This window comes from Schistocerca nitens, chromosome 7 (assembly GCF_023898315.1).
Source record: "Schistocerca nitens isolate TAMUIC-IGC-003100 chromosome 7, iqSchNite1.1, whole genome shotgun sequence".
Taxonomy (NCBI): Eukaryota; Metazoa; Arthropoda; class Insecta; order Orthoptera; family Acrididae; genus Schistocerca; species Schistocerca nitens.
Window position 1 is genome coordinate 610,381,048 of NC_064620.1, and position 23,440 is coordinate 610,404,487.

The 23,440-nt window shown below is 43.2% G+C and overlaps 1 protein-coding gene across 1 annotated transcript in view; it reads left to right on the top strand.

The window, feature by feature from the left end:
- Positions 1–23,440, top strand: part of LOC126195778 (microtubule-associated tumor suppressor candidate 2 homolog) — a 604,136-nt gene that overhangs the window by 433,611 nt on the left and 147,085 nt on the right. The window contains exon 8 of the mRNA XM_049934411.1: positions 18,688–18,789. Coding sequence (XP_049790368.1) covers positions 18,688–18,789 — 102 coding nt within the window. The remainder of the gene's footprint in view (positions 1–18,687; positions 18,790–23,440) is intronic.

Genomic DNA, 23,440 nt, shown 5'->3' on the forward strand with positions numbered 1-23,440 from the left:
CTCACCAATAAAAAGAAGAAATTAACACAATTAATCGAAATATCCATACCCAATACAACAAATATACAAAAGAAAACAGGAGAAAAAATTGAAAAATACATCCAACTGGCTGAGGAAGTCAAAGACATGTGGCATCAGGATAAAGTTGACATCATACCAATTATACTATCAACTACAGGAGTCATACCACACAATATCCACCAATACATCAATGCAATACAGCTACATCCAAACATATATATACAATTACAGAAATCCGTAATTATTGATACATGTTCAATTACCCGAAAGTTCCTAAATGCAATATAACATGTACCGTACAGCAAAAAGGAAGTGACGCTTGATAAAGGTCCGCGTCACTCCATTCTTAACCAGACTTCTAAAAAGTCTGAGAAAGTAATCAAATAATAATAATAATAATAATAATAATGCCAGGGAAAAGAATAGGCCTTCGGTATGTTCTGCCAGTCGTTAAAGGCGACGAAAAGAACAAACCACTAATAGTTTTAACCCCCCTTTTAGTGTGATTAGTTGGTTCAGGACAGAAGTAATGAAGCCTCGGACAAGCGCTGTCATGGTCGGGGACGACGCTTGAACCCTATGCCCGTCCGCAATGGTAACAACACTGCTAGCCACACGGAAAATGATTTAAATCCAAATAGAGGTGTTTTGTAGGATATGCAACCACCCTAGGAGGAAAACAAAGACAGGGGATGAGATGGTCAGATGAAGTTAACCGACACCTCATGTTCTGTTACTACCAAGCAACAGACTTAGGAACCAACACAACTGGATACAGATCACAAGTATACACAAAATTTATTACCAGATACCCAGAATTAAAATTTTTAACAGAACAACGACTAGCTGATCAGATCCGTGTAATAATTAAAAATAATCAGTCAGAATTAGAAAACATCAAACAACAAGTACAACAAATACTAGAACAAAATAATGTGCAGTCAGAAGAAGAAGAAGAAGAAGAAGAAGAAGAAGAAGAAAATACAGTAATTGACTCAAACATCCCAGAGCAAACAAACAAAGAACACCGTGCATCAATTAAACAACCAGAGGAAAACGAAATCTTAAGACAGCCACCAGAACAAGCACAAATAGAACATGAAGTGACACACATGTTAGATATAGAAGAAAAATTTCAGCTAACATATATAGAATACAAAGACACAAATACAGACATTAGACCATTCTTGCATAGACCACCAAATAACCCACAAGTTGAAACAACAATAACTATCAACACAATCATACACAACAAAATAAATGAAAATACAACTATGGAAGAGTTGAAACTACTGGTTTATATAGGAGCACTCACTACACTAAATATACACACTAGGCAGAGATCAGAACCAACCAACACACAGAAGAAACCCACAAAACCAGCATGGCAACATAAGCTACAGATCAGAATAGCAAAACTGAGAAAAGACATGGGACAGCTAACACAATTTATAAGAAATGAAATATCAGACAAAAAACGAAAAAGGTTAGATAAAATCTCACAACAAGAAGCGATAGAGCAATTAGATGAAACGAAGCAGAAATTACAAGCATTGGCCACACGACTTACAAGATACAAAAAAAGTGAAAATAGAGGGAAACAAAACCAAACATTCAACACAAACCAAAAGAAATTTTATCAGACAATATTTAACACATACATTAAAATAGACAATCCACCAAACATAACAGACATGGAACACTTCTGGAGCAACATATGGTCAAACCCGGTACAACATAACAGGCATGCACGGTGGATACAAGCAGAAACAGACACATACAAGATGATACCACAAATGCGTGAAGTGATAATTTTGCAATATGAAGTCACCCGAGCAATTAATTCTACGCACAATTGGAAAGCCCCAGGAAAAGATAAAATAGCAAATATCTGGCTAAAGAAGTTCACCTCAACACATGCACATCTAACCAAATTATTTAACAGTTACATTGCAGACCCATACACATTCCATGATACACTTACACATGGAATAACGTATCTGAAACCTAAAGATAAAGCAGACACAGCAAACCCAGCAAAATATCGCCCCATAACATGCCTACCAACAATATACAAAATATTAACTTCAGTCATTACACAGAAATTAATGACTCATATAACACAGAACAAAATTATAAATGAAGAACAATAAGGCTGTTGCAAAGGAGCACGAGGATGTAAAGAGCAACGGACAATAGATGCAGAGGGGACATATCAAGCTAAAACTAAACAAAGGTTGCTACACTACACATACATTGATTGCCGAAAAGCTTTTGATAGTGTACCCCACTCATGGTTACTACAAATATTGGAAATATACAAAGTAGATCCCAAATTGATACAGTTCCTGAACACTGTAATGAAAAATTGGAAAACCACACTTCATATCCAAACAAATTCAAATAATATCACATCACAGCCAATACAGATTAAGCGTGGAATATACCAAGGAGACTCACTAAGTCCTTTCTGGTTCTGCCTTGCTCTGAACCCACTATCCAACATGCTAAATAATACAAATTATGGATACAATATTACTGGAACATACCCACACAAAATCACACATTTGCTATACATGGATTATCTAAAACTACTGGCAGCAACAACTCAAGCAATTACTAAAGATAACAGAAGTATTCAGCAATGATATAAATATGGCTTTTGGAACAGACAAATGTAAGAAAAATAGCATAGTCAAGGGAAAACACACTAAACAAGAAGATTACGTATTGGATAACCACAGCGACTGCATAGAAGCGATGGAAAGAACAGATGCCTATAAATATCTAGGATACAGACAAAAAATAGGAATAGATATTGCAAATATCAAAGAAGAACTAAAAGAAAAATATAGACAAAGACTAACAAAAATACTGAAAACAGAATTGACAGCAAGAAACAAGACAAAAGCTATAAATACTTATGCTATACCAATATTGACCTACTCATTTGGAGTAGTGAAATGGAGTAACACAGACCTAGAAGCACTCAATACACTTACACGATCACAATGCCACAAATATAGAATACATCACATACATTCAGCAACAGAAAGATTCACATTAAGCAGAAAGGAAGGAGGATGGGGATTTATCGATATAAAAAACCTACATTATGGACAGGTAGAAAATTTAAGAAAATGCTTTCTAGAACATGCAGAAACTAGCAAAATACACAAAGCAATCACTCATATAAATACATCGGCTACACCACTGCAATTTCACAACCACTTCTACAACCCTCTAGATCACATAACATCAACAGATACGAAGAAAGTAAATTGGAAAAGGAAAACACTACATTGCAAGCACCCGTATCATCTAACGCAGCCACACATCGATAAAGACGCACCCAACACATGGCTAAGAAAAGGCAATATATACAGTGAGACGGAAGGATTCATGATTGCAATACAGGATCAAGCAATAAACACCAGATATTACAGCAAGCATATTATTAAAGATCCCAATACCACAACAGATAAATGCAGACTTTGCAAACAACAAATAGAAACAGTAGATCACATCACAAACGGATGTACAATACTAGCAAATACAGAATACCCCAGAAGACATGACAATGTAGCAAAAATAATACATTAACAACTTGCCAGACGACATAAACTAATAAAACAACACGTTCACACATACAAGAATGCACCACAAAATGTGCTGGAGAATGATGAATACAAATTATACTGGAACAGAACCATTGTAACAGATAAAACAAAACCACATAACAAACCGGACATCATACTCACCAATAAAAAGAAGAAATTAACACAACTAATCGAAATATCCATACCCAATACAACAAATATACAGAACAAAACAGTAGAAAAAACTGAAAAATACATCCAACTGGCTGAGGAAGTCAAGGACATGTGGCATCAGGATAAAGTTGACATTATACCAATTATACTATCAACTACAGGAGTCATACCACACAGTATCCACCAGTACATCAACGCAATACAGCTACATCCAAACGTATATATACAACTACAGAAATATGTAATTATTGATACATGTTCAATTACACGAAAGTTCCTAAATGCAATGTAAGATATACCGTACAGTTAAAAGGAAGTGACGCTTGATCAAGGTCCGCGTCACTTTCCATTTTTAACCAGACCTAAGGTCTGAGAAAGGGAAGAAGATAATAATAATAATAATAATAATAATAATAAACAGGGACTGCGGATAGCTGGCGCGCGATGGGAGTGTGGCTCGGCCGTGAGGCGTATCGATATAGTCTGCGTAGTTGCGGTAACACTGTGTGTGTCCCGTATGGTGCAGTGGTTACCGCACCTGCCTAATAAGCAGAAGATCCCGGTCCGGCAGAAATTTTCCTTCATCGCCGTTGATTCAGCTTAATGTCCCGCTGCTGCTGATAGCATTCTCTGTCTTGTGAACAGTGCATTTTTATTGGAAGGTAGGAAGACAAATCGTTCAGTGACACAATAGGCTTCGCAGAGGATCACTTCATTAAATACACGCGCATCAAGTGAGATGATATGTGGTGCTTTTCGTAGGTAACATTACATCGTTTTGACTGCAACACATATCAAAGTTAGTGTGCTATCGAGACGACGCAGCGGTCAGAGTACCTCGGTACAAGAAAATGCATTGCATTTCAAACACTGTGTTCTAATTAATAATGGATTAATTATATAGGTACATTAAATCGTGAATTATTTTCTCCGCGTGAATATTTTGGTGCCAAAAACAATCTTTACAAGAAAATGCAGCTGAATGGCATGTACCAGAAAATAGTTTTTTGTAACTTTATAGGCTGGTCGGGTTTGAAATTAAAGGTGCGTCATGTCATAAGAATAGTGCCATCGTGATTCAATTTCTTCGTCCCGAAGTAAACACCTTCCGTGGCTGCAGTGGTTGCTTAGGCTTCCCTGAGAATGTCGCTGCTGGCCGTGGCTGTGCGGCTCCTGACACTCGTGAGTTGACGTCGGCCATCGGCGAGGGGGCGGGTGAGAGTAGACCCATTGGCTGTGTCTGGCCACCGAGTCGAGTGCTTTCCCTGCCGAGGGCGGGAGTGGCCGAGTGACGGATGTACCGGCGGCGACTCTGCCGGCAGGCAGGCAGGCAGGCAGCACGCGGCCGTCACCATTGCGGTGCTGCGGCAGGCGTCGTACAGAGCGCGTCGCGCGCTTACCCTCTGCCCTAAAGCGGCTGTGCAGCTGCTCGTCGTGGAAGAAAGTGCTGCAAGACGGCTACGCTTTCCCAGTCCGGGAGCTGCTTCTGCAGCCGTTGATACGTCTACTTTTCCCGGTGGTCTCCGTTTAAGTAAGACGACCTACCGCAAGATTCTCCATATAAAACTGTCAGGTGCTAGAGACGTGTGGCAGGGTTGACATTTGCGTCTGCTGCTATACTTTCCGTCCCGTACGCCGTATTCATGCGGCCAAAGTTATCTTGTATGTGGCGTGGCTGTTGTTTTCGCTAGGGGACACTCGGCAGATTTGTCATTAGCGCCCGATCTCATCCGATGTGTCGTGGCCACAGTACTCTTCAGCTCGCCACGCCGGCCTCTCCTGCGAAAGTTTTGCTATCGCGTAGTTATTACTGCACTGTACAGGCATTCGAACCTGCTAATTGTAGTCGAAACTTGGCCGCCTCCTGCAATTTATACCCGTCGCACTTCCCACTATTACCAAATAAACCGTTTCCTAAAACAGAAAAGAGCAATTCTAAGAACATATCCCTCCTTACAATAATAAGCAATTTACGTATAAGAAAAATAACGCTATTAAAATAAACACTAAAAAAATAAAAGTTAAAACTCAGATCTTAAAATTTGAGTCACATCAATCCCCTAGCCCTTCTTACAATGATTTGTAGTAAATGTCTCCCGTATTTCTATTCTGTACGCAACTAATCTCGACCATGCTCTTGACGGTACCGTACTTCAAAAGCTTCGATGATGTTCTTGCCTGTACCGTTAAAGGTCCACGTTTCAGTTGCACTATAGGCTGCACAAAACAAATACTTTGAGAGGAGATTTTAAACATTTAAATTAGATGTTAACCGCTGCTTGGCTTTCAGAAACCCTGTTACTGGTGAGTCCCTCTATTATATCGCCTCTCCTTCGGCCGTCGCCAGTTGCATGTCACAGCTCAGCTCCTACCGTACTTTCGGTGTCGTATTTCCTAATCTAATTCCATCATCTTTATTCTGGTTTTATTTTACTTTATGTCCATCTTATAAATATTAGGTTCTGTCCATTCTTTTCAATTTAACTTCCAATACACCCATAATCCACACCTATTTTATTTTTATTTCTTCTCACATTTCTCATTTTCTTCTGTTGCTCCCTCTATACAGAAATTGAATGACGTAGGGGAGAAGCAGCGAGAATTAGTAAAAAGAAAGTGCAATAAAAAATAAAAAGTACGCAAAATCGTAGAAGTAGAGAAACGTGAAGAAGGCTCCTATAGATGTTACAGATGGTTATTCTGGTTGAACCAATTTGAAATCAAAGGCTTCAGTTCTGTCGACACATCCAGCGAAAGCTTATGGACGGGCAAAAAAGAATAATCGCCTCACTCTTCGTGTGTTGTCTTTCATAAGGCAAGTTACTAGCAGGATTGGGGACCTACTGCAAGACTGTGGGACACAGTGGTGGGTCGTCTAGCTGTCCTATCCAGGGTAGTGTTAAGGCCACGGCTGTGTCACTGTCCGAAGCCTGCGCCTTCTCCCTCCCTCCCCGTAGCCAGTTTCTCTTCCATTGACGTACAACTCTTCACCTCAAAAGTGAGGGCATTACGCACAGTGTAATGTGATGGCATACAGTGCTGCTACAAATATTGTGCAACTGACCATGACGACTTCCCTTTACTCCCATGAACTGTGGTCTCTCAGCTGGATATCGGCTCTGTTCCCAGATGCTGTAGGTGAAGCGTCTTGGATGGACTGAGATTGGTTTCTCTGAGGGTCCTCAAATCCATCTGGTGCTTATGTGATCCAGCGTCGCGCATCTCTTTATAGTAGGCAGTTTGTATCTTCGCTAAGTGGATACAGCGTCGGTGGAGTGTCCAACTGAAGCAAGTAAATTGTATTGGGTGCTTGGGAAACTAAAGCATGAGGATTTTTGTGTGTATTTTTCCTCCAATTTTGTATTAGTTGCAAGGAAGCAGTTGGGGGTAGTGCGCTGTATGTTAGAAGTGGGTGTTGTCCACTGAAGTGGTAAGATCTTGCTGTTCCGTCTTTCTCTGGTGACGCTTCCGACCCTTATTAAGAATTTCTCTGATGTAACGTGTAGTAGTGGCTGCTGATGCCGGTTAGATTCACATCACAGAAGATGTTCTCGGAACCCCTAAAACGTGCCAGCTTTTATAGTTTGTATTCCACATACTGTCTTGGGCTCGGAACGCTATGGACGTCTAGCGGCGTGACCAGTGTAAGTTTCGGTGGAGCGGCTGGTTCGGTCCGCGGCAGGTGCCTGGGTATCGTACGGTATAATGACGCAGCGGCCGTTGCTGCCCGCGCCCAGCAGGGACCAGTCGGTGGTCAGTCAGGGGAACCAGTTCCTGCCGGCGGGGCCACTCGCCACTCGCCACTCGTCGCTGCATGGGACTGCGGACCGGGGTCTGGACGCAGCCCCACTGTCTGTGGTGTCGTCCCCATCAACAGTTCGTAAAACTTAAGGTGCGTCATCGGAGGAGGAGGAGCCTGGAACACAGAGGTCCAGCTAATCCACCTCAGAATATCAGTCAGTACAAAAGCCTCATTGTGACTGTTTGTATTTAAGTAGCATATTGAAGAAGCAATGAAGGAAGTGTCTACACCACCACTCACCGATTAGGTCTACAAGGCGGGACCTGGGACCGTCGGACATGAGATCAACCTTTCGCCAAACCCTCCAGCCGTTCCTGCCAGTTGATGAATCCTGATGGTACCGCTGCCTCTTTATTTAAGCAGTACCATCCTCAAAAATTGAAGTTTCCAGTCTCTGTGACACAGCAGATCTCGCCTGTCACTGATTTTCCAAATAGTGCACTCTTCACTGGAGACTGCAATACCGATTCAGGTGATAAGGATCGGTCAGTACGATACGATTACGAAATTTTATAAGTGATTACCAAGGATATTGTACTCTACGCTAAACATATTATCAGAATGAAAAACAACCCCTATCATAAAACAAAAAAGAAGACTATGTCCTCGGTAGGGAACTAGCTTTCTGGCTTATCTCGCAGCTACAAAGAGCTTTAAATCGACGTATATTGACAAAGTGGCGCATTTTTACGTGTTAGTACCCATATCGTGTAGTAAAATGTATAGTGTGATGTGATGTCTTATAACATGACTCATGCCGTCATGTCATCCAACATGGCATTTGCCGTGCCGTTCAGTATGACAGAACGTGTCATTTAAGTTTAGGTTGCATGCACCTTCCCTCTCGGACGCATCCCTCTCTCTAGAAGCACATAAATTTCTATCTATTTGTTCTTCTAGGCCTCACCACGAATGCAACAGGGCGTGCGTTCTTAGCACTCATTGCGCTTGTGTGTCAAGATGTGATTTAAATGTCTATGAAACTGCCAGATAACTCAAGAAGCCAGTTGCCTTCTTTTAAATCCATCACTCTGCCCAGGATATATTCACCTTTTTTTTGTCCTACGATAGGAGGATTTTTCGTTTCTGTTGCCAACTTTCACTGTTTCCATATTGACATTAGACCGCCATAGCTTCGCAATCGACGTAAATTTTGGGCGACAACTGATCCGGCATAGGTTTCTTCCTTGTCTTTAGAACCATGTTGCCTTTATCGTGGCAACGGATAAAACTTTCACAGAACGACCATTAATTACGTGTAGTTTTGTATCTCCTTGCACAATTTGAACGGATTTGCAAAAATAGAAGAGGCGTGCGTAAAAAAAATCAAGTCGTGAGCTTTTTGCACTTAAAATCCAAAAGATGCTAGATTTTTGAAAGCGAGTTTTAAACTGTATCGTAATATTGCATTTTTTATTTATTTGATTATCTTTAAACAGATTCCGCGCAGTCACTTGACGTAAGAAAGAATTTTACGTGCTACATTTAGGTCGACTTTAAACCACCGTATCTCGACAACGGGTGAAGAGCATTGGTTAAAAAAAATCATGTAATCCATTTATCTACCTTTGTGCAAAGTTTCAACAGATTCGTAGGCCTACAACTTCTTAAAGTATGTGAGTTTGCGCTCTTCAAAAACCTCCCAGAAAAACGTATTTTTTACATCTTTTCGCTTGTAAAATCCAAACGGAGCAAGATTTTTCCGACAGCTAAAACTTCTCAGACGCCGATGAACCAAATTTGAATTATCAATCTCGCTCCATTCCGGAGTTATTTAAGAGTGACTGTTTTTTACGTAAAATCCGAACGATGGTGACTGTACATACAAATGGTGCCTTTAGCTGAGCTTTAATTTCAGCCGGATTAAAAGCTTTAGCGAAAGGGATTAATCGATTAGCAGAATTTGCCTGTGTGCCATCTCCGGTTCGTTGTTCAACCCTTGCGTAATATACAGCAAGAGAGATGTTCAAATTGATACATGTATGCAAATGCTGGTCTGGCCTGAACCAAAATTTTTAGACAACATAGTTGTATGGTGATAAACAGCGATTAATTTACTTATAATTAAATTAATCATAGTTAGCAATCGTGCACAGGCAGGGTGACGACTCCACCGAGCGCCCAAATGGTGTAAATTGCCCTGAAGATAACCCCATCGCGGTTGAAACCGGTTGCGGCAAAATAAATAATGCGATTGCGACTGTCATTTTTAATAATTTATTTCTACCCCATGCTCCTGGCTCAAATAGGGACCGAGCACCTAGATTTTCGCGCGGTCATTTCATACATATTTGTAACAATCTGATTAAGAGCTTAATTCAGAAACGTATTACTGTAACATGTAATTAGTGTTAGGCATTTGACGTCAACTGCTGCATAAATGGCTCTGAGCACTATGGGACTTAACATATCAGGTCATCAGTCCCCTAGAACTTAGAACTACTTAAACCTAACTAACCTAAGGACATCACACACATCCATGCACGAGGCAGGATTCGAACCTGCGACCGTAGCGGTCGCGCGGTTCCAGACTGTAGTGCCTATAACCGGTCGGCCACCTCGGCCGGCGCTGGATAAATATATTGCACAAATGATTTTCAGTCAAAGGCATCCACATTGCTTTCAAGCGCTTTCGATGTCATCCTGAGCATAGCATAGAACTTCTGTGGTACGCATGCAGTTTATTCGCCGAGTGTCTCCATCTCATTATCGCTACAGTCGCATTACGTTTTTCACTCCAGTCAGTTCTCTAATTCATTTATTAGTTTTACAATCCGCCTTGGTAATTTCCAATATCCATGTTTCTATTGGCTGCCGAAGAGTAGAATGATTTTGGATTGGAAGTCTGTACGCATCGATTGTAACGTTTCCAATTTCAACGTATCGGAAGCTTAGTTGTGAAAACCCCATTCCGTTACCGAAAGCGCTCCACTCAGTTTTCTGCTCTTGTCTCCTGTCCCACCAGTCTTGTCTGAAAGTGGCCTGGACACGAAAGCCCAGTTGGATCCGTTTTTAAGTTCTGAATTTCGCATGTAAGATACTCTGAAAGATATAGCAATTTACATATCGTCCACTCACAGGAAGGTGATAGGGAAGGATCTGATTTTTCAAGAGAACGCTCAAATTGTGGGACAACAATAGATTATGACATCTTTATATATGTATGCCCTAACATGAGTCTTATAATGTGTCAAAGCTTAGTGAAGTAAAATTGCAGCACAGGCTACACAGTTGCAGTGATCGCGAGAACTGTAGATATTCTTGCCTTGAATGACGAATTGGGCGACAGCTGTTCACCGCGCGTAGGAGACGTATGAAAAAACGTTGTGTGGTGAAAAAAAAACTGGATGGTGGAGACCGCATTAGAAGGCAGAAACTGTGATGAAAATGATGACAGCTAACAGTCTTCCATTTCCAACCAATGTGAGGCAATGTTTCGATACCTGTAGTTTGGAGCTTCGCATAATTTTCTCGTTTCCCGACGATTGTTAACTTTCCTCCTTTTCGTGTGTCTCCGTACGTGTTATTGACAGGCATTGTTGTATCACATTAATGAAGAAGCTGGTACCTACCGTTAAGCGCTTTGGCTCGCGCGAGTTTTCAAAAAAGGTGCTGGGCGTGTAGTTCTTTACGGTTGCCGCAGCAGCTGGAGAAGATGTTTCCGGGGGATCAACGTTCGCGAGCTGATAGCGGGGCGACTCGGCAGGTTTTCCTGGAACAACCTGCCGGCCGTGTGGCTCGCTCCGGCTGCTGAGGGCACGCGCCACTTGCGGAGTCCGGTTACCTGCCGCTACCGCGTGCTCGAAGCATTCTCTCAGCCGCGAACGACTGCCGCTGTCCAACAGTGTCAGATGGCTGCATTCAGAGGCGTCCGCGGCGCCTTGATAACGAGTCTCTGCCTCAGTGATTATTTTCTGCTCCGTAAGCAAATCACCCCAAAGATGACACTTGAAAGGACTGAGATCGCACCTGCGTGCAGACTGTGGGTCGTAATAGAAATCGTCCTGTGCGTCTCGAACAATAAGAGCTCTATCATGCATAACTCATATGCTTCGTCTTATTTGCACGCCTGGCACCGTTTTAGATGAAAACGATGCATCTCTAAGAAGTACGCGTGTACCCGTCAGACGGCGTTTCCCTCTGGAGTTTCCCAGTGTCATAGCATAGTAAAGTCGTGTCTGTTGCACTTTCCTGAAGGCGACACCGGTCGGTTATGACCCCCAGGAGCGCGTCTGTGGAGACGTACTCCAGAACTGGTGGCTGTAGCGTCCTGTACTTCGTTTCCTTTACGGGTGTCCCGCACGTTCTGTTAACTCTTAACAACAAATTGTAACAAAATGTCTTCCATCCGCCTTCCCAGCCACTGGCGTAACGCGTTCGTCGCTTCTTAAAATCACCTCAAAATATTTGAACGATGTGATCTGCTCCATAACTTGACCAGTGACCTCGTAATCGGTTATTATCGTAGTCCTTCTCTTTTTATGGATATTATATTGCATATATCCACATACACTAAGTTACCGCTCATTAGACCCCGTTGAAATTTCGTTAGACTTTCTGCAGTTCCTTTCGATCGTCCGACTAAGGTAGTTTGCTGCGGACAACGTCGTCAGCGTGCTGTCTTATTTAAAGTGCTGCGGATGCAACCTGATGGCTCTGAGAACGTAAGCGCTCCTCATTAAGCTTTCTTGGTGAACATGTGATCGCACTTCTGTTCCTATAGAACATACAGTCGTGTACAGAGTCATCGGTTCTATTAGACAAAAGATCATAGTCATTTCTGTGTCGAAAGCCATTTGGAAAGGCGGTATATACTTTTTCCCTAGAAAATGTATAAGAAGAAACCTGTGCTACCCAGACATGGTTTTTGTGACTCCTCTCAGTCTTTAAGAGGACCCGTATTTATTTATTTTGCTTGCACGTCATGATGTCGGAACTTGGAATTAGAAATCAGACCCTGCAACAGACCGACGTTACAAATATTGTCCCGTAAGTTTGGTTAATGAAAATGCAGATCTCTTAAAATGTAGGTAAATGTTGAGATAATGCGTGTAACATAGAGAGGGCGTATCCTATCTGACAGGACTACTGGAGATCATTCTGAGCAAGCCTTGTTAAATGGGACGACCATCCTGAAATCGGTATTTGGGGGGGCGGATGAATGTATCTTCGATTTTCTAGAAGGGTTCTGAGAAAATTAGCTACATCTGTAAACAAAATTTCGTATAAGATGCCAATGGTGCCAATTCTAGAATATTGCTGCATTTTTTGACTGCTTATCAAGTAGGCACGACAGCAGATCTCGAAAGAATTGAGACGCGAGCTAGTATGCCGGTATAACCCGGATGGCAGTGTAACATAATGCTCGTCGAGCTTAAACGGGAAACAGTGTAAGAAAGGCGACACAATCCTCGCGAAACCTTGTGTAAATACAGATACGTGTGTTCGAAGATGACTGTGTGACCATTATGCTACCGCCAACGTACTTCTCACATAGGGGCCACGACAGAAAGATGAGAAATATTATAGGCACACGAGCATTCATTTTTTCGTCGCTCGGTACGCGAATTAAATAGGAAAGAAAACCGAGAACACTGGAACGATGTACCGCCCGTCATCCTGTGTACAGTCACTTGCGGAGTATTTAAGGCGATGTAGACACGGACTGAACTTATTGCCTTATTTGTAAAGATAGCTCCCGCGGGCTATTCGCTGCTGTTCTTCCTCAGTAGGAGGGCAGTACGTTCCACACTGCGTTACCTAGGTCGAGACAAATTCAGGAGACGATGTGACTGTTGCAGTTGCAGAGCGTGCAGAACAGTGGGTTAAGAAAATGTTACTTTATACTAGCGTGACTTAGTACTGTATACTGATCACTACTTCCACCTACTTGTATATGGTATCTGTAAGATACTGCAAACTTGTAAAATTTAGCTATAGTCCTATTAAAATTACTCGATCGTTGACACTTCACGTGTTGTAGCTGGTTTCCTCCAATCAGAGCGCTCAACCTCACGCCAAAACTGTTCAGCGTTGCCAAACTGCCACAACAAGTTCGCTTCCAATTCCTTGTCCGCTATTCCTTCTTTGTGTTTTTCGATCCCGATTCACACACACACACACACACACACACACACACACACACACACACACACACAATATAAACCGCACACGCGCGATGCTAAGGACATACGTACGTTCCATACACAGCACTAACCAAACACTACGGGATTCTTCCACACAAGACGCTATTGAGCGTCACATATACAGTGATCGTAATCGCAGAGAAGATAGACTAACATTAGAGAAGCTTTACACGACATTGCACGAAGCCTAATTTTTGAAGGCTCTAACTTCAGCGTTGCCGCAGGTACACCAGTCATTAACAGAACTATTTACGGTAGTGTTGAGGCGAAGTGTAAAGCTCAGTGTATCAACCTCATGTGCAAACCTGAAGACAGCGGAAATTATTTCTAAATCTAATCAGAAGAGTTTATTACCTTTATTCAGGTAATTAGTTTAAATGTATTTTTTTTTATTTCTAGTTCTTTGACACGTCAATTTCATCATCTTATTGATTTTATTTGCTCTTATTTTTCTTCCTGTCATTCTTTTTTCGTTTGAAATCTGTCTGTGTTGCCTATAAGCTGCATCCAAACGCCAACGAGGACTGCTGATTGCTTGGAAACGGGGCTACTAGTGTGAGGATAGTTTCAGGTAACCAATGACAGCGAGAGTCAGAGTTTGCTTCTAGCGCTGAACTGAATTTTTTTGGTCTCTAGTTTGCTCGTAGAGGTTAGCTTTCTGATCGCTGTGAACAAATCGATTATGATTTCAGTTCTGCCGCAGATTGTTGACCGCCGTTTTCTCGCTTACATTTCTCATCACGAGGTTGTGGCTAGGTTAGGGCATTAAATTCAGGGCTACAAATATCTTCCGCACTTCGGACCTTGATTATTAAAACCAGACGTCTTCAGAGCATCTCGCATTTGTGACATACCTCGCGGCGACCACTTCCAACATTGCTGCGTATGTACATTAACAGCATTTGTGAAATGACCACTACGTTACTTAAGTGCTACAAGATGAGCAAGCTGTTTCTTCCATCGGTGGCGGGCCCAAAGGCGCAGCTGTTGTTGGGGCAGGTATGATAATTGGTGCCCGCCAGGTGCTGGCTGTGCCGTGTGTGTCAGAGGACAGCAAGCAGCAGCTGCCGCCAACAGGTGCAGCAGCGGCGGCAGCAACAGGCAGCTGGCGGAGCACATCACTGGCTCCCGAAGCTCTGACTGCCTGAAGGTAGCCATGCGCTAGACGCGCACCGAACTGAGTCCGGCGCGCGACGGTGGGCAACCCGGTTAAAGTGCGCGTCATATATCTTGGCGGCCGAGTTTAGGTTCGTTCTGCGCATCTGACGTCAAAACATACAGTCAGCCAATGAACAGAGAACGACGTTGCCAGATCTCGACTGTAGTACAGAGCACGGACGAGTGTCTTCAGTTTTAGAAATGTTCAGTCATAAATGAAGTAATAGAACAAAAGCAATGTCTTGATAGCAGACTTGTTTTTTGAAAGTTTGGAAAAACCATTCTTTATGCCAATTGCTTCATTTTCTATTAATTAATTAAACCAAACAAGCAATAAGACTCTTAATTCAGGCGATAGCAAGGAAAGGTGTTTGTATCAATTTCACGAACCGCTCTTTCGCAATAAAGAACAGCGGTAATTGTTTATTTCCTATTGTACTTCGACGAAGTGCGAGTAATTCATAGGCATACCAACAGTGTTTGTCAGAATTTTGCGTCACGTGTTAGAGTCCTTATGGAGACATAATGCAAGACAAGCTGCGTTAGCGTAATGGTTAAGGCGTTGGATCGGAAGGCGATAGTTAACGAGTTCAAACCTCGTGTGGTGCAAAATATTTTTTTTTATTTTAAACCAATATCGAAGTGTCTTACTTCACGAATTTTATTCGTTTGAATGCAGTTTTTTGAAATTTCTAGTGCTTTGTCTCTTCATTAACCCTTTCGCTGCTGCAGTCACGTGCTCCCCGCATTCCGCGCTGTGCGCGATTTTGTCATCACTGCACTGCTCGCCTGTGCAGACACATGGTGTTTCCACTGCTTTGACACACTTATCATTCGATTTCACAAAAACTATTTGGCCCAAAAATTAGATTTTTACACATCTTCTTGACTGATACCTTCCCCCCATAAATGACTTAATTTTGTTTCGATGTTCAACCCAGTTATTGTGCAGCATTAAATGTAGTAAACCATTGCACGAAATTTTGAAGAGTTTGCAGAGGTAAAAGTCCATAGCGTATACTTTCCGTATGGTCGATTTTAGTTGCCACAATGTTGAGAATGAAATGTGGACAAGGTACCTAAATTTCATATAAAATTTACTGTATAACAATATCTCATTTAATTTAAGTACCACATAGGTGTCGTATGTAATACTGAGAAATATTCCGTCTTTCGCGACTGTAATAAAAGTTTTATTTACACCGGGCGCGTTTGGCTTTATTTTAAAGCACTTCAGTCAGTCAAAGGAAGTGGGGGGAAGGTATCAGTCAAGAAGATGTGTAAAAATCTAATTTTTGGGCCAAATAGTTGTTGTGGAATCGAATGATAAGTGTGTCAAAGCAGTCGAAAACACCATGTGTCAGCACAGGCGATCAGTGCAGTGATAAAATCGCGCACAGCGCGGAATGCGGGGAGCACGTCTCTGTAGCAGCGAAAGGGTTAATGCGGCCGTGGTGGCTTTACTTCATAAACTGCGCGCTCCCCCCTAAACGTAAGCTTGCGAACTATACTGTACTATGGCGCTGTTTCTCTTGGCGCGTGCGTCGTGTGCAACTGGCAACGCAGCAATCTCCCGCGTCTGGGCGGGCATGCGCGAGCCGCCAAGATAAAAGAATTCAACTATAGCTATTTGTTCTGTTCCCACATAAAGGAAGCCCACAAGGTTGCTGAGAACTTGACTTCCATCACGAGAATCATTTTAAAGAGCTTGCAGAATGCAATACATACGGACTGCGAAAAGGCTACAGTTATAAAAACATTTTGTTGCTGCAGACAAAAATATATTACCAAAAATTACGACACACTTCAAGCATGCCATTCGTCAAGTACCTCTGTGCGAAATTTAAAATGCAACACGATCAGTGAACAAACAACTGTTAGATGTTGCCAGTTAAGGTCAAGCCGTACTTGATACAGTCAGTGATTATAAAATAGTGTACTTTGTGTTTGCACACTCTGTCGATCTAAATCGACGTACACACTGCGCAAGCCAGCATATGGTGAATGGCGGAGAGTACTTCGTACCACTGCAAGCAAGTACGAGCCTCCAGCTTATCAAATCGTGCCTTCCAGGTCCCTAATGCGAAATGTACGCTGTCAGCAATAGAATTGTACTGTAGTTAGACGCAAAAGCCGTTTCTCTTCTTTCTTTGCATGAAACACTACTGAGACAATTTAAACTCCGCAATACTCCCGTGTTGATCGAACAAGTCTAGCAGTACGACTGTGAATTGCTTCCATGTTTACCTTCAATCCGACCTGGTGGGAATCAAACATACGAGCGGCACTAAATAATGGGTCGCATTACCGTTCTACCAGGACACCCCCGATTCTTTAAAGAATCGAAATATCATGTATAAACGTCTCCTTCATTTATATGTGAGATAATATGTTTAAATACGATCCCTGTATTTGTCTTAAATAATTTAAGCTAGAAAACGTTTAGAAAGGGGTTCGAAATTATATATATATATGTTAGGTTAGGTTATATATATATAAGTCTCTAAGCTCTCTCATTCTCAAACGCTGGATGAATATAGTTCAGATATTTGCGCGCCATCAGTTAACGCAGCTTACACACACACACACACACACACACACACACACACACACACAGTTTCTTACTGTAATACGTGTCGCACAGTGTGAAACTCTCTAACACGAGATTATACTTCTTAATAGCTACATTATGAAAGCATCTGAAACTTTTTAATTCGGCCAAACAGAGTGGCGCAGTGATTAGCACACTGCACTGGCATTCGGGAGGACGACGGTTCAAACCCGGGTCCGGATATCCTGATTTAGGTTTCCTGTGGTTTTTCCAAATCGCTTCAGACAAACGCCGGGGTGGTTCCTTTGAAAGGGCCGGCCGATTAACTTCCCTATCCTTCCCTAAACCGAGCTTGTTCGTCGTCTCTGATGACGTAGTTGTCGGCGGGACGTTAAACACTAATGTCCTCCTCCTCCTCCTCCTCCTCCTCCTCCTCCTCTTTAATTGGACCAATAATTACACGAAATATTGAAAATCAAATTTTTTTGCCTGCGGAAGGCGTGAGGGAACCTAGTTGTTCCGGGTTACCGGTTTAGTAATGTACGTACGCGCTTCCCTTTATCGGTGAATTTCTTTCTGTAATTATCCCAGTAAAACAAGAGTTGACCCTTCAGCTTCTGTAGAGCCGACCTTACGTGCTCGATGTATTTCATTTCGCTTTGTCGCTTTACGCGTATCAGATACAGGACGGCGACAGCCCTGCATAGCTATCAACGTTCTTGAGCGTCTCGAAATGGATAGCTATTAATAACTAACATCAAATGTAGCTTTGTGAGGTGGATATCATAATAAATAAAATAAATACGTCATTATTGTCCCAGAAAATCGTATCAGAAGGTTTCTACTAAAATTATGGATGCTGTTCTGGAATCAAAATAGTACTGTTGTAAACATTTCTTTCTTTGCAGTCTCTATCTATCTATCTATCTATATGTCGATGTTTGAGACCAACCTCATCCCCTTGTAATATCTTGCTTCATACCATTTTTTCCAATCCTCTGCAATTAAACTCTTGGTATCCTAATGATTCCGGCTCCATATGCTACCCACTAACACTTCCCTTTCCCCTTTTCTCCTTCATCACAGATAGTGCCAGTGTACTTTTCCGCAGATAGTCGACTCGTCCTACGTGTACTGTATTTCTTTCTTCCTTCGTGTACGCCTCACACGTCGCGTTTTGACGCAGTGAGAGCGTTCAGAACAGCCACCTGACGCCCGCCTTGTTTGTCTGTGCAGAGAAGAACGGGGTGCCGGACATGAAGACGCCCGTGGCGCGCAAGCCAGCGTCGCGGCGCTCGGCGCCGGTCACCACCCCCGCCAAGCCGCAGCCTCTCAGGGGTGAGTACCGCCACCAGCTCTGCCGGCGCTGCTGTAATATACTTCGTCTGTTTGCTTGGTAGCCCGCGCTATTGTGCCGCAGAATAACGACGTGCAACACTTGCACACTTGCATTCGATTTGGAAAATGATTCTTCAAGATGGTTAAGAGTTCAGAGTCATCTGAACGTCAAAGTGGAACAGTAGCAGTTCCTTGCGCTTTAGCATGTTGTGATGAACGTGAGAGGAAAGATATGAAATATGATACTGCGCGCCGTATTGGAGTCGGCGAAAGAATTGGAGGAACTCTCACGACTCGGTAGCATCAGTCATGTTAGGGCCGCTTTTGAAGAGTCATGATTTGATGCAATGTCTATATGTTCTTTCATTAAAGCTACCAGTTTCGTCAGACCGAGGATAGCCAGGACATAAGCCGTATAATTGTCGTTCCTTTATGCCTGAAAGTATGTCGTCGGGTAAGTTGAGCTTTCAATAAAGTGACACACAGCTACTGTGCCTAATCATGATTTTTCAAAAAATATTTAAAATCTGTAACATATAGCCTCCTTAAAATAATTACAGATATGTGTTACGTAATGCCGGCCGGAGTGGCCGTGCGGTTCTGGGCGCTACAGTCTGGAGGCGAGCGACCGCTACGGTCGCAGGTTCGAATCCTGCCTCGGGCATGGATGTGTGTGATGTCCTTAGGTTAGTTAGGTTTAATTAGTTCTAAGTTCTAGGGGACTGATGACCTCAGAAGTTAAGTCGCATAGTGCTCAGAGCCATTTGTTACGTAACGGGCGAACAATATACACATTCATATTCAAATTGTCTGACTTCTCTAGTATTGGAATCAGTTTCCGGTTTTGTGTTCGCTTCTGAAATAATGTATCTAGATATATAGATCACTACTTTCCATATAACGACATCCATCACTTAGGGTGTTGTTTGTGCCTGTTCTTTAGTTTCATTGCTATGAACCTTGTTTTATTGCTGTGCCTTCGTGTGACGCCGTCCCAGAGTAAATGCGAACATCTATCGTCGCAGTCATATAGTTTGCATGCGACTTCCATCTTTTTCACTTGAAAGAGAGTTTGTTACTTGCCTCAGCACTGTCAGACCTCCCCCATTAGACGTTAACTTGAGTGTGGAGCGTTGTTCTGACTCTGCAAAGTGTGCTGTCAGGCAGCGACCCGCAGCGAAAACCAAACTTGTTGAAACTCCGTAGTCCGCTCTACGATTGCGAGGCATTAATCGTCGCACACAGACTTTCTTCCTTGCCAATGGAAACCAATATACTGCAGTATCAGTTCATTTCATGCTCTGAACGTCTGACTTGAAGAGTTGAGTGGCACAAGATACACTGTGGAACATCTATTCAGGAATATTAGTAAAGTTCGTGGCATAAAACAATATTTTCAATGTGCGAAGGATCATAATCAATATGTTTTGATAAATTAGAACTTCCTTTCCATTGGTGACGCAATTATTTCCCAACGACAGCCCATGTCCAGGCAGTTATTCGAAGTCCAAATCCTCTAAAAGACACGTACATAACGGAATTGTATAGTCAAACGTAGCCGGTATCGACATTAACAAGTAATTATTTTTTGGAATAATGACAAGAGGCGACGGAGGATAATCGACTACTGTTGCTTCAGTTTCGACTCGGTAGCATCCGTGGTGACGTGGGGTTGACGGCTTGCTCGCAGACACGGGGTGCCTGCGAGCAGTGTGTCCACATTGCGGTCACCTTCGGTTCGCCTCGGTTGGTTTGTTTGTCTCGTTGCCGTGAGAGACTACTTCGACGATCGACCTGCCCGCCTGTTGACCTAGGGCTAGCTGAGTTCCGCGTCAATACACACTCGAGATAGGAAATTTACTGCACCTACAACGTAATCCTTCGGCGGAAACTGTCGGACACCAACACCGAAAGAGTTAGGTATTAATTGCAGTCCACATAGCTGCAGTATGTTTCGATGTTTCATAAGGATTTGTGTGTGTGTGTGTGTGTGTGTGTGTGTGTGTGTGTGTGTGTGTGTGTGTGTGTGTGCGCGCGCGCGCGAAGCTGAATTGACGACTAGATCTCTGGAACTGTGTTTTAACGACTGACGCAGAGCCATCTGCATCGCATGCTACGATCTGTTGCCTGGGCTGCGTTCGCTATCGGGATTGTAGGCAGACACGTCAAAGCTATCATCATGAGGGACGTGACAGCTGACGTTGACGAAGATCGGAGACGGGCCTTCGGCATCACAGCGGGGAATTTCGCGTTGCGACACATCCCCATGCTCGAACAAGGCATTAAATTGTGCCGGATGTCGCGAATGTGCTATGAAATGTTTAATAATACTGTGCGACGTTACTTAGAGCTTCGTAGGTTGAACCGAACAGATGACGTATAGGAACACAGCTTGCGAAGATGGAGTGCTGTAATTTGCAATTTTTATACTACAAAAGGCGAACAAGAAAATACGCTGTTTCAAGGCACCGACATGACGCGCACGCGCACAAAACGCGGAGTTATGGGTATTTTTTGTCATAACGTCGGGAAACGGCACGTCAGCGGTAAAAATTGCTACCATGTCTGTAAGTACAAAGACATACGAATACGATGGAAAGACAAACCTCTCACTTTACCTTGAAGTCTAAATAGACTGAAGAATTCAGGGTAGCTCGCATTTCATACGAACAATTAAGCAGTGTTCCCTATTTCATCCATCATCAGATATTAATATGACGCGAAGTCGTATTTACGAATTCTCAAACTTATACGAGTACGTATACTCAACCAGAACAGCAAAACCAACACCTGTGGTTGAAAAGTAAACAAAACTAGATAAAAACATGAGATTTCATGCATTCAGTAATCACTAATGAAAATGTTACTTATTAAAAATTAAAAGTTGCTACTGGCAAAATGGAATTAGCGACTCGGCAGTTAATCAGATACAAGCGGCTCTATTGAAATATTTGGAATGTTTCATATTTAGCCTCGATGGATAATTTTCGCAGTAGATTTTTTTCTCGATTGTTACTGAGAAATGGTTTAGGAAAGTGGTCTGAGAACTGACTTTGAAATCGTACAAGTACGGAGGAAATCGAAGGACCGCACGGTAGAGTACCCACCCCCGTCCGTGAGAACTGCCGTTGATATGTCCGCCCAGCTGTCCAGTTTAGGTTTCCCAAATACGAGGCCTGTTTGGGAAAATAACCGATCGGTCGCCGAATTAAAACTACAGTGAAAATGCAGTGAAACTTGGCGCCGATGTGTTGGGCAATGAGACATGTCTATCGCCCCACACCGCACTTTCCAGTTCCGAGCGCACGGTGAGCACATAAAGATACCTAGAACAATAGTGCTCCCACCTAGAGTGAAGTCCTGCTGAGAGCCTTCTCCTGATTCATGCAGTCCACGTATCGTAACTGTCACACAGTTCCGTCTTCATGACAATCCTCGACCACATGCTGCAGGTGGAACGAAGATACTCCTGCGGCTTTCCCGATGCGAAGTGTTCGATGACCCACCGTAAAGCCCAGACTGGTCTCCCTCTGATTTTCACCTCTGTTCACATCAGCCGCTGGCAATGAGGACAGCATTTTGTCACAGACAACGAAGTGCAGACCAGCGTAGGGAATTTGCAAAGTCGCAAGCGGCTGACGGCATTGGAAAGTTGGTACCACGATACGGCAAATGTTTCGGTGTAGAGAAGTAGCTGCAAGGTGTAACTAAATGTCGCGCATAAAACATTTCTTATTCTCGCTGTGGTTTCCATTTCGCGACCCGTCGGAGGTCGGGGAAAAAAGCGCTCCTATCTGTAAGACAAGACCACGCGAAAGTTCATTTGAGGAGGACGGGGGAGGTTTCTTTCCCTGTCCTCGCCCCGAACTTGACCGTGTGGTTCGCCTCTAGTGAATTGGTAGTCGAAAGGGCGGCAAACTAGTAGTCTTTCTTTCGTCACCTGTCAAAAGTTCTGTGTGTGCTTATTCGTCGCTGTGTCAGCATTCGGATGGAGTACGGTAACTGTGTCCGTATAATGCTGGTAGCCGGACGGGACACTGTCAGAAGCGGCGTGTGTACTGTGTGTGGTGCAGCCGCAGGCGCAGTCGCAGCCGCAGAGGAGAGGTGTGCCGTCAGGTGGCGGCAGCCAGCGAGCGCGGTCGGCAGACGCAGCGGCCGTAACGGTGCCCCAGCGCCAGCCGTAGCCCGAAGCCTCTGGCCTCGATTCCCGGCGTGGGCGGACACCGCCTTCCCACGGGCGACGCCGCGGGACACTCGGTGTGCCCTACTACTGCGGCGCGTTCCCAGGGCACACTGCTCCCTCTCTCCTCTGGTTCTGCTACGTCTTCCGACAACTACTGCCGCCTTCTCCTTTGAAAACATTCTTCAATTGTTTATTCGCCTCTGACGCACTGTTTCTTCTCAATTCTCAAATTAACCCTACATCTTCAGGAATTTGACAAACAGCACAGCTGGTAAACAGTGAAACAGTGGCAGTTCAATATACAGAACTGCACAACGAAGGAGGTCAGAAAAAAAAGAAAACACGAGAAACTGTGAAAGGAAATGGCCACTATAAAAACATAATACCTCATGAAAACCACACCATATGGCAAAAGGCGTAAAATAAAAGCCCACTGATGATACTGCAACTGCAGTGAAACATGTTTGG